At 43.9% G+C, this 17,175-nt stretch overlaps 1 protein-coding gene across 1 annotated transcript in view; it reads left to right on the top strand.

The window, feature by feature from the left end:
• Positions 1 to 545: 545 nt before the first annotated feature.
• CCDC80 (coiled-coil domain containing 80) overlaps positions 546 to 17,175 on the top strand; it is a 38,264-nt gene continuing 21,634 nt past the window's right edge. Inside the window, exons 1-3 of the mRNA XM_047792576.1 lie at positions 546 to 1,350; positions 1,772 to 3,678; positions 12,289 to 12,445. Coding sequence (XP_047648532.1) covers positions 1,783 to 3,678; positions 12,289 to 12,445 — 2,053 coding nt within the window. The 5' untranslated portion in view covers positions 546 to 1,350; positions 1,772 to 1,782. The remainder of the gene's footprint in view (positions 1,351 to 1,771; positions 3,679 to 12,288; positions 12,446 to 17,175) is intronic.

Raw genomic sequence — 17,175 nt, forward strand, 5'->3', positions numbered from 1 at the left:
ACCCAGAACTGGAGGTCATAATAGCCTTTCCCCGTGTAATGGCTGACCACAATCTCAGGAGAACAGCAGCCACTGCCTGCATTTCTAACCTTTTACCAGCTTCCTTTCATGCCAAGTAGAAACTAGGAACAAGAACACAGTAATACGATCTCCAATTAGCATAAAATAAAAACAACACCAGCCATGTTTTCCATGGACTTTTCCAACCTCAAACTAAACTCATGAAGCAGGGAGAAAGAGATAAAAATATACCCATGGAACTAATATATATATACTGTCTGTGTACGTACAGCCAAGCACTCTGAGCCAAATGAGTATCTGTCACTAGGAAAACCAAGCAATCAGATGTAGAAATCTGAGAATTTTCCCTTTTCCAAAGTGCAGTGTAAGTACAAACAGGAAGGGACAGTGTCCTGATGATTCGGTGGGGAAGGGGTTAAGTCCTCAGCCATCCAGTTCTTAAGTGATTTATGATGATGTGCAATGTTTCAAAACTTTCCCCTACCCCAAAGAACAGCCCCCTCCCCTACACCCCCTCCCCAGTCCAGGCTCACCGCTCACCGCTCACCGTGCTGAAATGGGAAGGAGGCGGTGTTTTGCTGATCTGTTAAATTCTTAGTGAAGTTTCCTTGATTTCCAGTGGCTGCTGTTGTTTGAGTTTGGTTTGGATCAAAACTGAGGTTGTCCTGGCATTTCTGGGATTGAATCCAGGCAAGAGGAAGAAGAAAAAAGGAGAAGGAAAAAGAGGAGAGGAAAAGGTGGCGAGAAATAAAGGGAGGAGAGAAGCCTAAGGAAAAGAGAAAAGTACTTTTTCAACATCACATTCCTGTGTTTTCCCTCAGCCTGGAAAACATATTAATCCCAGGGCTTTTACGCTCGGAAACAAAAGGACGAAGCCAGACTGTGGGGGAAAGGGTGATAAGAAGAATCCTGGAACTGGAAAGAGAGAAAGAGCAAGATTCAGAAAGAGCTGGGGCTCCACTTTAAGGGGCGTCCAGTGCTGTCGGCTGGGGGGACTGGCACACACAGACACAAGAAGCCCCAGCAGAAGCTGCAGACACATGGAGATGCAAAGACTTAAAAGGACAGCTCCTTTCACCGCATCCTACTTGTCAAGAAGGTAAAAAGGCACGCCAGAAAGAAAAGAAGACAGCTCAGCCGTCAGGTCCGGACAGGCGGTGGTCTGTGTGCGGCTTTGGGAGCTGGAGCTGCAGCACACCCCTTTGTATCAGCCAGCCTCTCAAAGGAGAAGAGAGTTCGGAGGAAAAGTATTTCATCTAGGAACTGTCCCGGGAGCACACTTCAGATTGCTTTTTAAACCCTCCACATTCCATCTCCATGAGCCACCATGTAAGTGTGTAACCCTGCCTGTCTTTGCTGTGTCTGTTTGTTTCTTTGTTGCTTTTTTTTTGAAGAACTGCAATAGGAATGTTGTCATAATTAATATGCTCAGTGTGCCTTTTCTCTGGAGCATCAGTCAGTTGAAACAGTGCAAGCATGCTGAATGGGGAATTGAGTGGAGTTTCCTGCTTAATGTAACTGTCTCTGCTAAGCACGGATAAATTACAGGGACTAAAAAGCAACAGGATCTCATCCGATTTTCCACTCCCTGACCTCCCTCCTTCTTCCCTATCCACCCCTTCTCCCTCCCCCTGGCGGAGATAGTGAAAGAGATAATGCCCAGCTCTGTTTGCAATTAAATGATTTTCTTTCTTTCTTTTTTTTCTCTGGCCTCCCCTCTCTGTCTTTTGACCCTGCCGGCTCCTCAAAGTGGATTGCACAATGATATGGAGAATGGGACCCAGTTTTACCATGCTGTTGGCATTGTGGCTGGTGTGCGGATCAGAGCCCCACTTGCAGGCCAGGAATAGAGTGAGCCACGGAGGGCGGAAAGCGCCTCTGGTTTCCCCCACCAACAGAAGGCCAGCTCGGTTACTGAGGCACACAGGGAGGTCTCAGGGAATTGACAGAACCACTCTGGGAGAACCAAACCTTCAGTCTCTCCAAAGAAGGAGGAGCATACCGGTGTTGAGAGTGGCTCACACAACGGCACCGCCAGCCTCGCTGGGCATCAGTGGGGCCCCGGTGAGAACTGAGCAGAGACCAGCAGCCCAGAGCTCTCCCCGTCAGATGGTCCGAGATGAGGGGTCCTCGGGTCGGTCAAGAATGTTGCGCTTCCCATCTGGGTCCAGCTCTCCCAACATCCTTGCCAGCTTTGCTGGGAAGAACAGGGTGTGGGTCATCTCGGCCCCTCACGCCTCGGAAGGCTACTACCGCCTCATGATGAGCCTCCTGAAAGACGACGTGTATTGTGAGCTGGCGGAGAGGCACATCCAGCAGATCGTGCTGTTCCACCAGGAAGGAGAGGAAGGAGGCAAAGTGCGGAGGATCACCAGCGAAGGCCGGGTCCTAGAGCAGCCCCTGGACCCCAGCCTCATCCCAAAGCTCATGAGCTTCTTGAAGCTGGAGAAGGGCAAGTTCAGCATGGTGCTGCTGAAGAAGACACTGCAGGTGGAAGAGCGCTACCCTTACCCCGTCAGGCTGGAGGCCATGTACGAGATCATCGACCAGGGCCCCATCCGCAGGATAGAGAAGATCAGGCAGAAGGGTTTTGTGCAAAAATGTAAGGCCTCTGGGGTGGAGGGCCAGGTGGTGCAGGAGGGGAACAATGGTGGAGAGGCAGGAAGACCAGGCCTGAGCAGTGAGAAGAGGAAAGAAGAGCAGAGGAGAGCACAAATGCCACCAACCAGAGAAAGCCGGCTGAAGGTGCTGAGAAAACCGGCCACCCCGACGGGGGCCCCTCCCCCACCTCCTCCAACCCCACGGGCCACCACCCTGCCTCCTGCTCCAGTCACAACAGTGACTCGGGCCACCTCTCGCGTGGTGACCATAGCTGCAAGATCTACAACCACCACGGCCTTTCCAACCACCCAGAGGCCCTGGACCCCCCGGGCCCACCCTTCCGACCACCCCCATAGGTCCCCTGCAACAGCCGAAGTGACCACTGCCAGGGGATCCGTGGCCTCAGAGAATCTCTACCCTCCACCCAGGAAGGAGCAGCCTAAGGAAAAGCCGCAGACCACCAGGAGGCCCAGCAAATCCACCAGCTTCGAGAGCTTCACGGCTGCCCCTCCCACCACCATCACCATCTCCGAGCCGAGCACCCGGCCCGGTGCGGGCCGTTTCCGGGACAACCGCACAGACAAGCGGGAGCATGGCCATCGGGACCCAAATGTGGTGCCAGGTCCTCACAAGCCAGCAAAGGGGAAACCTCCCAAAAAGAAAACCCAGGACAAAATTCTTAGTAATGAGTATGAGGATAAGTATGACCTCAGCCGGCCGACCGCGTCTCAGCTGGAGGAGGAGTTGCAGGTGGGGAACCTACCCCCCAAAAAAGCAAAGGAGTCCAAAAAGCACGAAAAGCTTGAGAAACCCGAGAAGGAGAAGAAAAAAAAAGTGAAGAGTGAGAAAGCAGACAAGTTACTCAAGAGTGAAAAACAAGTGAAGAAGGACAAGGCTGAGAAGAAGAGCAGGCAGGAGAAAGAGAAGAACAAGAAAAAAAAGGCTGGGAGGACAGAGCAGGATGGGCAACTGAAACCCACCAAACATTTCACTCAGAGTCCCAGGAAGCCTGTGACTGACCTGCTGGGGCCCTTTGAAGGCAAACGAAGGCTCCTGGTAAGTGATCTTCTCCTTGGCTTTGTTCTGTGAGCTTGAGGCAGTGTTAGGGTTTGGTGTGTTATTTTTCTAAAATCACATTGTTGGATGGCAGGCTGTGTCAGAACATGTACTATGTTAAGATCAGGAAGTTTGTCAAGGAAGGGCAGCCAGGCCAGCAGCTTCTTTTGGTTTAGATATTCTTTTAATTTTTATCCCCACAGACTCATAGGCTGTACAGAGTCAATGGCTGGGGAATCTTAGATATGAGCCCAGGAAGCACCTGTACCCACCTTCTTCCAAACCCATCAGCCCCAGCCTCATCCGTACCTCTCTTTTCCATGGGACAGTTCTAGGTAGAGCTCCCTTTTGCCAAGTTCAAAGAATAAAAAAAAGAGTTCCTAGAATGGAATATGTTGACTGCTGTCACAATTTAGGAAAATGGTTTCTCTCAGTATGAGGTTATGAACTAGAAGCATATGTGTGGGGAAATGACGAGTGTCTTCCTTTCCCCCTTAATTAGGTGTGTATCAACAATTGGAAGACTCTAAGGAGAAAGTAGCTCAGCTGGGGGTGGGGGGGACTGGGAGTGGGGAAGGGTCCTGGTTGGTCTGTCCCCATGAATACTTTTAAGAATACAAACTATTATATTTAGAATGGATAAGCAATGAGGTCCTACTGTACAGCACAGGGAACTATATCCAGTCTCTTGGGGTAGATGATGGAAGACAGTATGAGGAAATGATTTTATATATATATATATATGGCTGGGTAACTTTCTGTACAGCAGAAATTGACACAACACTGTAAGTCAACTATACTCTATAAGAAAAAAAGCCAAACAGTTGGCTAAAATCTTCTCTCCTAAGGCCGCCTCCCTATGACTTCCCAACTACCAATAAGAAGCAAAAAGGATGGAGTATAGGGAACTGGGTTAATTGTTCCAATTTCTGATACCCCAGAGACACAGCTGGATTTGGAGTCAAGATGTCACATCAGTTTCTCCTGAGGCTCTAGAAAATGAGTGTGTGTGAGAAAAGGAGATAAGCAGTCCTTACTTGTACTTGCCCTCGGGTTCTGAGTGCCCTAAGTGTTGAGCAAGTCACAGGTCCATTTCAGTAACTCTTTTGGAAGTTCCTTGCCATTGTCCAAAGAATGATACCAGAATCTAGTCAGACTGCAAAGGGCTTTGGACGGGAACAAGCCCCATGTTAAGTGTAAGGACAATTCTCATCAGCAATGAGAGCAGCTCCTTCTTCTCTCAGTGTCTCCTTGCCCCTCTTTTAGTGCTCTCCCAAGATTTTACCCCTAGCTTCTTAATGCTATCATTTTACTCCAGACTGTCTAGGAGGAAGAGGTATGAGGCAGTTACTCCAGAGGAAAAGATCAGTAAGTTAATGTTGGGTCTCCAGAATCAGGAATGATTCTCTCAGAGAGCTGGGTGGGAGGGAGCCGTCTCCTGCAATTGGTGCAGCATCTGTTCTGCTGAAGGAACAGAGTGCCTCCATACCCTGCTTTCCTGCCACCAAAAGAGATAGACACTCTTCTCTTAACACATCTCTCAGAGAGTCTTTTAATTTTTTCAACTAAATTTGGACTAATGATCTGAACAAAGCGACTCTGCTGTCTGCTTATCTTTAGTGGTTTTAAAAAGCTAAACGAGCATTTGCATTTGAAACACTATTCAGAGCAGAGTGTGTTGTGTTTTTCATGGCTGGGGCATGATCCCAGATTCTCTTAGCTGTTCCATCCAAAGCTTATCTTTGTATTAGAACAAAACCTAACTTTTGGTTGATTCTACAGGTTTGTGTGTGTGTGTGTGTCTTATTATATATTTTTTGTATGTTGTTACTCATTTTTAACCAAAGCTTTAAAGTAACTATGTAAACAGATTAGCAGAGGATAGGCTGACTGTTAGAGTAGTTTAACAGCTGCTTGGTTATTCCCCGAGTATATAAGTTTAAGTTGAAATCTTCCATTCAGAACCAAAAGAATCACTAACTTCAGACTAGAACTCTACCTGGTACAGAACCTACAGGGGGCAAACTGCTCTCCTTGGGGTGTGGGAAAGTGTTAGTGCTCTATTGCTTAGAGTGCTCTAAGTGTTTTATTGCTCTCTTCCTGAGAACCTGTGACTTCGTCCACCCTGCTAAAGCACATCACCCAGCCCTGGCCATTTGGTTAACAGGGCAGGCATCATGTTCCTCATGGTCAGGTTTAAACCAGGGGGGAAATAATCATGGGTAAAATGTCAGGATTGTTATTGTGCACCCATCTGGCGAATACTTCCACTGCCTCTCGTTTGTGAGTCAAAAGAAAGGGGTTTTCATACGATATCCCTGATATTAGTCATGCCTTTTTTTTTTTCTCTCTTTCTTTCCACTCCCTTAGTCAGGGGTTTGAAAACCCAGCTGGGTCTTTTCTGCCTTTAACGGTATTCCTTGATCATAAATTTCTAGCAAATGAAACTCAAACAACAGCTTCTAGCTGATGTCATGTGAGGCAAAACAGAAACCAGCTGGGATTGCTCGTGGCAGTGTTACACTTTGGGGCTGGACAGAGAACCAGGATTGTTATTAGAAAGAAAGTACCAACAGGAGGCATTTCGATTTTGTGATCCCACGTGAGCCCAGCTGATGATCATAGCAGAACTGTGTTCTCTGAAGAGCTAAGGATGTCTAAAATAAGAATGAATTTGAAAAGATATGATGAAATAAACAATGTAAAGTCAAAAGATGGAGAGAAAAGAGTATTTTCACCAGACAGAGAAGAGACCAGTGTTTCTGGGTGAAAGATACTGCTGGTGCCATTTATCTTTTTATCCATTCATTTTTCCCTTCAAACATGACTAATGCATTCAGGAAGTTTCAGTGATTCAATTAATATTCATTATGGCTTTGTGGTCTCCAAGCTGTTAAAGTACAGCTGATAACATATCCATCCCTCCAACTGACCTCCACCTAACCCAGTGCACTAGAACTAAAATAAGGCTTACATTCCAAGAAATTCTGCAGGCCTTTTAGCTCATCTTTCCAGATCTTCTACCTTTAATCATAAACCCCTAGTGTTTTGCATTTATTAATATCATTCTTTAGTTATGAAAATATCACATAATTGCTACTTAACCAATTACTTAGAGAAACACTAGCCATGACGGTTTAAGTTATGATAGAGTGAACAGCATCCTAGTGGCTGTAGATAGAGCTAGGCATCCTATTCTTAGGCCAGAGGTCAAGCCTCCAAACCCCCTGCCTTTCAGCCTGTCAACTAAAAGGGGCACATCCTGCAAGGTGCTTTGCTGAGTCTGTGTGGGTTACTCTTCAGAACAATTCTATGAGGCAGGATTTATTAACTCCATCCATAGAGGAGGAAACAGAAGCTTAGTAAGATTGAGAAGTTTCCCGAGGTGTATAACTAATATGGGACAAAGCCAAAAGTACAACTGAGGTCTGTTTAATTTTAAAACTCAAACTCAAGCCGCTCTCCCATGCTGCCTTCTCACGGGTATGAGCTTATCGTGGGCATCAGCCATAAACTGAAAAGGAAACAGAAATTAACCTGTTAGTTAATAATACAAAAGTTTGGGAGTTCCTCTGTGGTTCGGTGGGTTAGGAGTCCAGTGTTGCAGGGAGTTCCTGTTGCGGCTCAATGGAAACGAATCTGACTAGTATCTGTGAGGATGTAGGTTCCATCTCTGGCTTCACTTAGTGCGGTTAAGTATCTGGCGTTTCCATAAGCTGTAGTATAGGTTGCAGACACTTCTCTGATCCCATGTTGCTGAGGCTCTGGCATAGGCCAGCGGCTACAGCTCCAATTTGACCCCTAGCCTGGGAACCTCCATACGCTGCTGGTGCATCCACCCTCAAAAAAAAAGACAATAATAATAATAATAATAATAATAATCCAGTGTTGTCACTGCAGCAGCTAAAGTCACTGCTGTGGCGCAGGTTCAATCCCTGGCCTGGAAACTTCCACATTTCCACATGCTGTGGGGCACAGGAAAAAAAAAAAAAGGATGTTTTAAAATTCATTCTCAACCTTAAATTACTCAGATATATGGTAAGATATACTAATGGACAATATTTTGTGCTGAGCACCAGTGTAGTGTTTCTGCCTTTGATACCCAGCTAGTTCTCTGCGTCTCAACTTGGTGGTTTTCCACCCAGTCCACGGAGAACAACAGATTGCATTCCAGTTAACCTAATCCCTCAGACTGGTTGGTGTCCATTTGGGACTGACGACAGTGAGAATACAGATAAGCTGTTTATCACGGAAACATTGGACTCTGTGTGTATAAATAAAACTAGGACTAAAATGCAGGACTCCCAGTTTTGACCGCAATCCCCTTTCTCTGTACCACTCTGCCTAGATTTCTCTCATTTCATGATATAGATTGGCTATAGGGTAAAGAGGTCATGCAAGGGAGGTATAGCAGGAAAGATTAGCAAGAGAACCCATGTGTATAACTGAAAAGCCATCATGTTGGGCCCTGAGATTTTCCTACTTGTCAATGAACAAGAGGACTCAGCGTGCTGAATTCCATGGATTCGAGTTCAGGTTTAAGCATTCTTTGGAGAGTGCATCTCCCGTAATTCAAGTCTGCTAAGACTTTTAACCTAACCTCAGAAATGTGGATATTGGGACAACAATCTACTTATTTGGTTTAATTTTAGAAAAGGATATGAAGCTCCGGTTTACTAAGGCAGGCTGGAATGTTATTTCTCAGAATCCTGTAAAAATCTAGTGTTTTGAGTCTAACGCAGTATTCAGAATAAGATAAGCCTTCGAACAGCCTCTTCCCATTCCTGCTGGCGTCCTTTACTTATGCAAACTGGCTTCATTACACTCTGAGGCTCCTTGTGGCAACACACCAGTTGGAACAGAAACATAAAAAAGAGCAACACAATTCTAAATTCATGAAACATGTTCTGATTTATCACCAGCACACTGGAAAGAGGCCAGATGCGAGACAATATGTTTACCAAGATGTTCTAGAATGCTCTTTTTCGGAAGAGGGGACTGGAAATGGTTACCATGTTAAATACTGTTTGAAAGGCTGGCATCATAGAAAATGAATGGTATGAAGATACCAATACACAGGGAAAGAGTTGCTGAAATACGCTCAGATGATGAGCCTCCTCCATTCTCCCTGATGCAAACTCAAGGAGCAGATTGAATGTAAGGGAGAGTATCTTTACCAAGAGTTTGTGGGCTGCATGTGGACCTCCATAACCACGGGAACCAGTCCTTTGGCTGGACTGATCTGTGCACCTCGAGGAACCTGGGCCGGCACTGTGCTCCTGCTCTCTGCACAGCAGTGATAGGACTGGGGCTTCAGGGCCTTGAAGAATTTATACTCTGGTTGGGTGGAATGTGACATAAACATAAGCCAAAAAGGTAAATCAAGGAAATACATAAATTCCAGGTGAGCGGTGCAGACAGTAGGAACAGTCTTTAAAAGGAGAAAGTGATGGTTTAGGGCTAGAAGAGACTTGGATGCTGTAGCTGAAGAATAACTCAGATTCTGATAAGGGGGAAAGGAGGGGAGGGCTTCCTGGATGGGAAGGGTGATGTGGGTCAGGGCAGAGGAAGGAATACGAGTGAGTTATTCGGAGGCAACATCCATCTTACAGTGCTCTGGTGAACACAGCCTGTACATATACCTTTTTTTTTTTCTTTTCTTGATTCTCACTACTTTATGAGTTGGTAGGGAAGTGGTTCCATTGTAAAGGTGAGAAAGCTAAGATCCAGAAGGTTAAGTGGCCTTGTTGAGGTTACGGAGTAGCCAAGGGTTGAACTAAGACTAAAATGCAGGACTCCCAGTTTTGACTGCAATCCCCTTTCTCTGTACCACTCTGCCTAGGTTCCTCTCATTTCATGATGCAGATTGGCTATAGGGCAAAGAGGTCATGCAAGGGAGGTATAGCAGGAAAGGTTAGCAAGAGAACCCAAGGCCAGGCTGTGGAGGGAAGCTAGGAAGTGAGTCATGCTAAATGAATGTCACCTCAGGAGTGGGTCAAGGCTTCCTTGGGCAAAGGGCCTGAGGTGAAAACAAACATCAGAGCTCTTTATTTATTTAAGTGCAATTCCCACTGGGTATCCATGGCCCAAGGCTACTGTGTTCAGAATACTTGGAAGAAACTGCTTGGAAGAAAGAATGAGGTTCTGTATGACTATATATTCCCTAAAATTCTCAATTATGCACAAGGGAGAAAAAAAAAGACCAGAGGGAGCTTTGAGGACTCTTAAAATTATGTCATATCAGTCTGTCCATGGACGAGGGTCCATAAATGAAATGCAAACTCTGTATGGATTTGAAGTTACAGACACAAGTAATCATCAGTAATCTAGCATATATTCTAAATAAAGCCTAATTCTTCATTTAGAATAAGGAGTCCAAAATCACTACCAGTAAATCTTACCTTTGTTTTTGGCCATTTTCTGTTCTCACTTAAATAGTCACTTCATATATTCAAAATAACACATTTGTGAGCAGAGAAAAGCCAGAAAGAAAAACCTAAAGCATACCACCTAAAAATAAAACTCTAAGATATGGGCTACCATCAAAACCTAAAGAAATATTTTCAAAGGTCGAGTAGCTAATTAAAAATAACAAAAAAAGCAAAGATACCATCACTATATCTTTTAATAGCCACCTTAAATCTTTTTTTTTTAAAGCTCGGTATGAATCCATGAATAAATTAGGGGAAATTTTATTATTTTTCCTCTTGGAAAACTATATTTCTAAAACAAGCATTTCCTACCCACCCTGTCCATCTGAAGAGGCATATAAACACAAAACCAAAAATAGATGAAATCATGTGTACTTTAAAATAAATAACAACCTGCGAAAAAAATAACTTCATCCTGGAAAAACCTTTCTTAATATCCCACTCAGAAGCTGTTGAACTCACTTTGATTTCCATGAAGGATAGTATTTTGTCAAGCACAGAGAATTCTTAGACGGGAAAGCCTGCAGGCAGCAATAAACACATCTGTGACAGAGAAAAATAAACAACAGGATGAGCTGGGACCAGATTTATTACCATTTTGATGAAGTATTTGATAAAGAGGCTAACGGCAACTTCCCCTCTGAAACATGCTGAGACAATAGCCACAAACTTCAGAAATATTTTATAAGGTTAGATGGGTAAGTAGAAAAGTGGCTAATAAATTTGAATTGGTTAAATGCAAGAAAGTGTGTAGAGGCTGGCCTCTGAGCTGATGATGAGCCTGAAAAGGGTGACTCGACAGTGTTTACTGCAGATGTCAGCCTAGTGAACTATTTGGGGTCGAAGAGATCAACAACTACCTGGTTGGTCTTCATCAGAATAAAACTTCATGTCCTTCCACCTCCAGGCTGAACAGCATATGTCCACGCACACATGAGTATGGCACACAGTTTGGTGTCTGCTCAGGAAAAACCTGGTAAAATTGGGGAAGGCTCAGGAAAAGGCAACAAAAATAATCACAAGAGTGAAAAGGCTTTTATATCCAGCTAGATAAAAACACTGAGGCATTCTTAGAGTTTAAGAGGAGCCCTAAGAGTTCCCATTGTGGCTCAGCAGCTTATGAACCCAACTAGCATCCATGAGGATATGGATTCCATCCCTGGCCTTTCTTGGTGGGTTAAGGATCCAGCCTTGCCGTGAGCTGTGGTTTAGACTGGCAGCTGCAGCTCTGATTCGACCCCTAGCCTGGGAACTTCCATATGTCGCAGGTGCAGCCCTAAAAAGCAACAATAACAACAACAACAACAACAAAAGTACCTTTCTTTTACCCAAAATAATGAAATATATGTTTTCTCAGGTAGCTGGTGACTAAAATATCTCTTTCTATTGCTCTTTTTGTTTCCCCAGATGTTAGGGGTTCAAAGAGAGACACAGGGGCTAGGCAAAAAATACTGGGTTTGAATTGGAGAGAAGTCTGAACTGAAAGAGGAAAATCCATCCTGTTGGAGGACTCCAACATCAAAGACATCCACCACAAGCTCTGTACAGTTCCAATATGACAATGATTTCATTCTATGTGACAAAATTGGGCCCAAAATCCATCCTAAAAATTCTTTGCAAGGTTACTGAAAAAAGATTCTAAACCATTGAATGTCCTGTAGTGCCCAAGGCCTGGCTCTGAAACTTAACCCTGTGAGACATGAAATAATAGTAACCACTGAACTCATGAATGTCTGACCAACCAATTAAGGTAATGAAGATCAAAATAAAAGAAGAGAGCATTTGGAGGTCCCGCTGTGGTGTGGCGGGATCAGTGGCATCGCTGCAGCAATGGGACGAAGGTTTGATCCCCAGCCAGCATAGTGGATTAAAGAATACGGCATTATGGCAGCTGCAGCATAGGTCTCAGCTGTGGCTCAGATTCAGTCTCTGGTCCAGGAACTCCATATGCCATGGGTGGGTCGGTGGTGGGGGGGGGAGGCAGGGGGAGTCCTTTCCAAATGGTCTCTTTTTGGCCTTAATTGTGTTAACTATCCAACAAAACAATTTAGTCTGGTTTCTTTAGCATAGGTGTCAGGCACTGCCAGTCCTCTATTCCAAATCATCCCTTTGGATATTGCCTCAGTGTGAAACTAACACTGTGAGTTAACATTTGCTTGCTTTTACCCTCCTCCTCCAGCTAATCACGGCTCCCAAGGCTGAGAACAACATGTATGTACAGCAGCGAGATGAGTATCTGGAAAGCTTCTGCAAGATGGCCACGAGGAAAGTCTCCGTGATCACCATCTTTGGTCCTGTCAACAACAGCACCATGAAAATCGACCACTTCCAGTTAGGTATTCATTTTAATTATGTTATTGTTTTTCTCATGGCTCAAGTGGGGCACACCTTATGGGAGAGGTTGGTGAGGAATCGGAAGGAAATTCAAGAGGGCTCTTTTCTGCTAGTTAACAAAGGTCAGCCTGCCTAACCTTGTATAACCATTCTGGATGGTTCTGGTTGTTTGGGCACTTTATTTATTTATTTATTTATTTGCAGCATGTGGAAGTTCTTGGGCAAGGGATCGAATCCGAGTCATAGCAGTGACCCATGCCACAGCAGTGACAATGCGGGATCCTTAAGCACTAGGCCACCAGGGAACTCCCTGTGTGGGGCACTTTAAAATGAAAAATTTTGCATGCCCTCTATGCTTTGAAAGTCGGTAAGGTAGAGGAGATTGGATGAAGTGTTACAGTGTGGGGAAACCCAAGAGAGGTATTCTGACACTTTTTTTTTGGTCTGGATCCTGGGTCTTCTTGCCTGTGCGCAACATCTTCCACCCTCCTGCGGCCTCTATGCTGTAGACAACGCATTCACAGATGGGGTCCCGTCAGACCCTCGGGAGTTCTTGACTCTGGCAAGGCTGGGGAGGGAGTGAACCAGGACTGAGAGAAGCCATGAAGCTAAATGAAAAGTCATTGGAAATATGGACTGAACTGCGCCCACGTCCTTGTGGAAAGCAAAAGAATTTGGCTGAATGTAGTTTTCACAATTTTTCATGTTAATGATGCGTGTAAGGTGTACAGCTCAGCACTGGGCAGCTGAGGGCTAACTCATTGCAGTTCTCCTGGGAACCTTGCAAGCCTTACTGTGAGTGGCTATGCCTCATAGTCAGAAGCTCTAGATCTAACCCACCCAGTTTCTTTCTTTCTTTTGTTCTTTTTCGGCCACACCCATGGCATATGGAAGTTCCTGGGCCAAGGATCAAATCCAAACTGAAGCTGTGACCTAAGCCACAATTGCAGCCATGCTGGATCCTTAACCCACAGTGCCAGACCAGGGATCAAACCCATGCCTCCACAAAGACAATGCCAGATCCTTAACCTGCTGTGCTACAGTGGGAACTCCCACCCAGTTTCTTTTAAAACTATTCCATCTCTAGAGCTTTACTTTTTTTTAACTTTTTTCTTACATGGGTTCTGTACTTTTGTTTATTGTTGTTTCAATTATAATGAAAATGCTTCTTCTTGTACTATTTGCACAGTTTGCCTATTTTTCATAAAATATATTTCATCTGAAACCACCTAAAAGAATATAAAACATACTTTCCCCATTAGTTAACATTTAACTACAACACATAATACATATTACCTCACAGATTTTTCTGGCATGTGATCTTGATATAATTGAACACATATCAGTTGTAATTATGTCATGATAATGTCCATTTGATTATAATATAGCCTAGCTTTCTAAGTCATGTATTTTTATTGTGGTAAAAACACAGCATGAGATTTACCCTCTTAACTAATGTTTAAGTGCGCAATACAGTATTGTTTACTATAGGTACGATGTTGGACAGCAGGTCTCCCAAATTTATTTAGGTATGAAGCTTCAGTTATGCCTTCTCTATTTTTATTAGCTCACCTTTCCCTGAGATAGTTCCAAATGAAAATAAATAACATCATTATTTCCAATGTTTTATCATAAGTCATGGTAGATCCATGATTGTTTTGTGAACATTTATCCCTGTGCTGTGTCTATACTATGGCGGGAGAACAAAAAAGAGAGAGAGTGAGAGAGAAAGAGTGTATGTGTGTGTGTGTGTGTGTGTGTGTCTCCTTACCAATAATAACAATAATCATACAAAGGGAAGACACAAAAAAAGTTCTAGAGTCATACAAACAGGTTCAAATCCGTAGTCATAATGTATTTGTTGTGTGACCTTGGGAAAGTTACTTTCTAAGTCTCAGCTTAGAACATAGTTATCCATTTCACAGGTGATGGTGAGGATTTAATAAGATCAGGATGTAGATACCTGTCACAGAGTAAGTACTCTTATTGTGGTCATCACCACCACCATGATCTGACTGGCATCTGGAGATCTGTGAGGTGTCATGGGACTAGAGCATCCCTAATTGAAAAATCCTTATTGGTGCTCTCTGCTAATTACACAATGTTGACAGGGAACCTTCACAATTGCTCCTCACGGTCAGGCTGTGTTACTACTTTTGGTGATAAAACTGAAGCCTGAGGGCCATATTACAAAGCCTCATATTTAGTGGTTAACTGATTTCAACTATTGGCTTCCTGGATTTTCAAATAGTAGCATGAGCCAGTGAGTTTGGTTGTAATCCAGATGTCTAAAGAGGAAGTAGGTATTCAATCCAGTACAGAAACTGATGCTGGCTGGTGATGAAAGCCTTCCTCCGCCAGGTGTTCCCACTGTCAACTGTGTAACCCACCAACTCACGCAAAGAGTTCTCATTCTTTATTTCAGAGAAGTTTGGAAAAATCATTATATCTTCCACCTCAGCCTCTGTATGGTCCTAACTGTTACAAGCGTCTGGTGCTGCTTTGGCCAAATTTTAACATTAATCCTGCTGTTTGTTAGACATCTGGATTGAATATAAACTGAAGAGGGCTGAGGTTTTCTCTTCTGCCTTATTGGAAATCAGGTATTGTGATTTGGGTGTTTGCCACTCACTGAATGGCAGCTTGGACATGATTTGGGGGGCCTTTTATTTTGTTCCTCAACTAATTCCTGGAAGGCCTTTCTCTCCTTGTGTCATGTCCCAGGTTACCCTTATGGGAAAGGCTGTGGTACTTTCAGCCAAGACTGGGAGTCAGCCATGGGAAAATAGGAATTGGCATGCGCCATGGTCCCAGTGAACCAATCTCCAGCCCTGACCGATTTTCAGCTGGAAATCTATCAGATGGCCTTACTTTCCTTAAAAATAAATCAAGTATTCTCTACTCCTCCAGACTTTTACTGGGCCTTAAAAGCAGAGGCCCATATCCAGCTACAGTGTGGGCTGTTTCACCAGCTGGTCCATCTTGCTAAATGTATTTGAACATCGATGATGGATCTGCAAACACCAGGAAACTTTAAGATTTTAATCATTATTCATGCTTGGGCAAATTCCAGGGCAGAAGAAGCCCATCTGGTTTTGTCAGTCCAAAGCATGTTATATGTGAGGGTTTAGAAGGACCTAAACAGAAAAAGAAAAATTAAAATTTTTTAAATAATTTAAATATTAAGTTTAAAAAAATAGAATGACCTAACACATAAAGGTATTCTTAATTGTTAGATGTTAGAAATATCAATCTGGGAGTTCCCATTGTGGCTCAGTGGTAATGAATCCAACTAGTTTCCATGAGGATGTAGGGTTCAATCCCTGAGCCTGCTCAATGATTTAAGCATCCAGCATTGCTCTGAGCTGCGTGAGCTGTGGTGTGGGTTGCAGATGCAGCTCGGATCTGGCATTGCTGTGGCTGTGGCGTAGGCCAGAAGCTGCCACTCCTGTTCAACCCCTAGCCTGGGAACTTCCATATGCCATGGGCGCAGTCCTAAAAAGACAAAAAATAAAATAAAATAAAATAAAATAAATTTAAAAATATCAATCTAAGATAGGAATATTGGTGTCTATGGGAAGGATTTGCTGGAGAAAGGCACTTTATTACAGATGAAAAGAGAAGTGGGAGGAAAACACAGCAGGCATGTATATATAGATATACATATATACTTACATGATTAGCAACTTGTAGAGATGAAAAATATTTTGATGCTGGTACTGATCACTAGATTTTAAGGGCTAAAACACAGGACATTTTTATGGGCCAAAGGCAGCTCTTTGATAGCTTCTTTTGAAGGAAGGAAAAAAGGGAGGTAGAAGCTTGATGGAGGGTGGAATGTGGCCACATGCAGAGAAGGTGTTGATTCCTTATTCATATGAGTAAGGAATTCCTAGGTGAATCTCTAAAATAACTTTTATAAGGGAGAATGGTAGAATACGTTTCAGCCTGAAATACTCTTCTGCCTTTGATGCTGTTGAAGGGACTTGTTCTTTATGGACAACCTCATAACCATAAAAAATGCTGCTCTCCCTCTGGAGCACCTGAAAACTTGACCCTTTGCCCCAATCCCTCCTTTCTTCAGTGGTGACAATGCCCTGCAGCTGCTTTCTCTAGACCCTGCTGCCCTGTGCTGGGAGACAAAGCTGGCTGAGTGATCAGATTTCCAGACACTGCCCTTGGGGTCCCTCTCTGTTTATTCAGTCTTTGATTATCAATCACTCCGTGCCCTAGAGGCTAGAGAAACTGTCCCCTAACTCGTCTAGTCATGCCATGCCACTGCCCTTTGCTGCCTCTAACATCAAGTGTATCAGTGTCAAGATCAACCCCTGACAATCAAGGGGTGAAAAGCACCTGATAAATGTACAAAACAAGTGCTTAAAGAATGTGGTGGAGGGATAAGCTCTTCCAATTGCAGTCATCACAGATGGTCCGCATGAGAGAATTTTGAGAAGTGAGTGGACTTGAAGGAAGGGCCTGGAAACTGTAGGTTTTTTTGATAGGTGATGGCTCTATCAAAAGCACTTTTTTTGTTTTCACTCATTTTTTTTTTTAAAAAAGATACATTTTTTTGGATCCAAAGCTACATAGAAAGGCATACATGGACAAGTCTTACACCCATTCCTGACCCTTTACCTTGAAACTCTCTGCCCCCAGAGAAATATTTACGATTCCTTATTTATCCATTTAATGCTTTTTCATGCAAACACAAATAAATGTAAATACCTATATT

The sequence above is a fragment of the Phacochoerus africanus genome, chromosome 1 (genome assembly GCF_016906955.1).
Source record: "Phacochoerus africanus isolate WHEZ1 chromosome 1, ROS_Pafr_v1, whole genome shotgun sequence".
In the NCBI taxonomy this organism is placed as follows: domain Eukaryota; kingdom Metazoa; phylum Chordata; class Mammalia; order Artiodactyla; family Suidae; genus Phacochoerus; species Phacochoerus africanus.